This window comes from Phaseolus vulgaris, unplaced genomic scaffold (genome assembly GCF_000499845.2).
Source record: "Phaseolus vulgaris cultivar G19833 unplaced genomic scaffold, P. vulgaris v2.0 scaffold_1161, whole genome shotgun sequence".
NCBI lineage: Eukaryota > Viridiplantae > Streptophyta > Magnoliopsida > Fabales > Fabaceae > Phaseolus > Phaseolus vulgaris.
In genome coordinates this window covers 1-1,713 of record NW_027174458.1, presented here as the reverse complement: position 1 = coordinate 1,713, position 1,713 = coordinate 1, and the positions used below count along the sequence as shown (strand labels likewise).

The 1,713-nt window shown below is 36.8% G+C and overlaps 1 protein-coding gene across 1 annotated transcript; it reads left to right on the top strand.

Moving 5' to 3' along the window:
* Window positions 1-9: 9 nt before the first annotated feature.
* On the top strand, window positions 10-1,713 carry LOC137817778 (WAT1-related protein At3g18200-like). Its single transcript, XM_068621012.1, has 6 exons — window positions 10-165; window positions 259-375; window positions 460-703; window positions 903-1,061; window positions 1,184-1,335; window positions 1,436-1,713. Exons 1-6 carry the CDS (start codon window positions 95-97, stop codon window positions 1,593-1,595), a joined length of 903 nt encoding a protein of 300 aa, XP_068477113.1. The 5' UTR covers window positions 10-94; the 3' UTR covers window positions 1,596-1,713.

The following is a 1,713-nucleotide window of genomic DNA, read 5'->3' as shown; positions in this document are numbered from 1 at the left end:
GTTCTTCTAATTGATTGACATATAAAAGCCTTTTACACTGCCATTTCATATACTATTTACTAAAATTTTAACATGGAGAAATGTCATTATCTTTATGACCAGGAATCAAAGACCACCCCTCACTTTCTCTTTACTGGTTCAGTTCTTCCTACTTGCATTACTGGGGTAAGAATGTATCCAAGTTGCAGATTTCCATACTCATATTTCCTTCCTTTGAGTTATAATATTTTCTTCTTTCCTTACACATTGACAATGAAGGATCACTGCAAACCAAGGGTTTTACTTGTTGGGATTATACTATGCTTCTCCAACTTTTGCTTCTGCAATGCAAAACTCAGTTCCCGCAATCACTTTTATCTTGGCCTTGGCTTTAAGGTAATCAAGTCTCCTTGTGACATTCTTTATTATTTTATGTTGTAATATTGCCATAACTTGATGATTTCATTTGATTTGTACCAGGCTTGAGGAAGCCAACATCACAAGGAGAGATGGATTGGCAAAAGTTCTTGGAACCATTGCCAGTGTGGGGGGTGCCACAGTAATTACTCTTTATAAAGGTCCTCCTCTTCTTCACCTACAGATGGACCAAACACAGGGAGACACTTTAGACGTAGATCAATCAACAAAAGCTCAAAATTGGACTTGGGGTTGCATATACTTGCTTGGACATTGTCTGTCATGGGCTGGTTGGATAGTTTTTCAGGTCTGGTTAATACTCATGACATAATATATAAACTGAAATTTCAGAATTCAGATAACCAATATGTTGATTCGTACTTAAGATAAACGTATCCATACAAATATATTGTAGTTGTGACCAGACATATGTTCATGAAATTTACTTAATTTCCTCAGTATCACCAATTTTGTTACCTGAATGGTAAAAGCAAAAACTTGTGCAGGCTCCTGTGGTGAAGAAGTATCCAGCAAAACTAACCCTCACTTCGTTTACATGCTTCTTTGGATTGATCCAATTCTTGATCATAGCAGCCTTTGCAGAAGATGACTTTGAAAATTGGAAGATACAGTCACTAGAGGAGCTTTCTATTATCCTATATGCTGTAATGTTCATCACTTCAATTCTCAAATATCATTAAATATGATTTACATGACACATATAATCCCCCAAGTGCTGGAAATTTTGAAGTTAATTCAATTCACTATTTCATGATGGCAATTGCAGGGAATTATAGCATCTGGCGTTGTCATATCTCTCCAAACATGGTGTATTCAAAAGGGTGGCCCTGTGTTTGTTGCTGTCTTCCAGCCTGTGCAAACTATTCTAGTTGCTTTCATGGCAGTCCTAATTCTTGGTGATCAGTTATACTCTGGAGGGTAAGTGCTAAATTTATTGATCATTAATGAAATATTTCCCTGTTACTGAAATGGCTGAAGTGCAGAATTGCCTAAATGGGTTATTCAATTTTTATTACAGCCTTATTGGTGCAATTTTCATTGTGCTTGGTCTATACTTAGTCCTATGGGGCAAAAACAATGAAAAGAAGGTGACCAAGTCATCATCACTAACAAACCCCTTGCTTAAGGCAGAGGAAGAGAATAAAGAAATTGATGCAGCTCCCAAAGACATACCATGACTTGTCCATCTGTTTACAGGAACAGACCGTCTAGTCCTGGAAGTATTGAATAACCACTGATATATGGTCCTAGTTGGTAGCATTTCAAGTTGTGCAAGTTTGGATATAGTTATTAGAA

Coding starts and splice junctions, on each gene's coding strand:
- LOC137817778 (XM_068621012.1), top strand. CDS start 95: ATGACCAGGAATCAAAGACCACCCCTCACTTTCTCTTTACTGGTTCAG. Junction 166..258: donor TTCCTACTTGCATTACTGGG/GTAAGAATGTAT, acceptor TTGACAATGAAG/GATCACTGCAAACCAAGGGT. Junction 376..459: donor ATCTTGGCCTTGGCTTTAAG/GTAATCAAGTCT, acceptor GATTTGTACCAG/GCTTGAGGAAGCCAACATCA.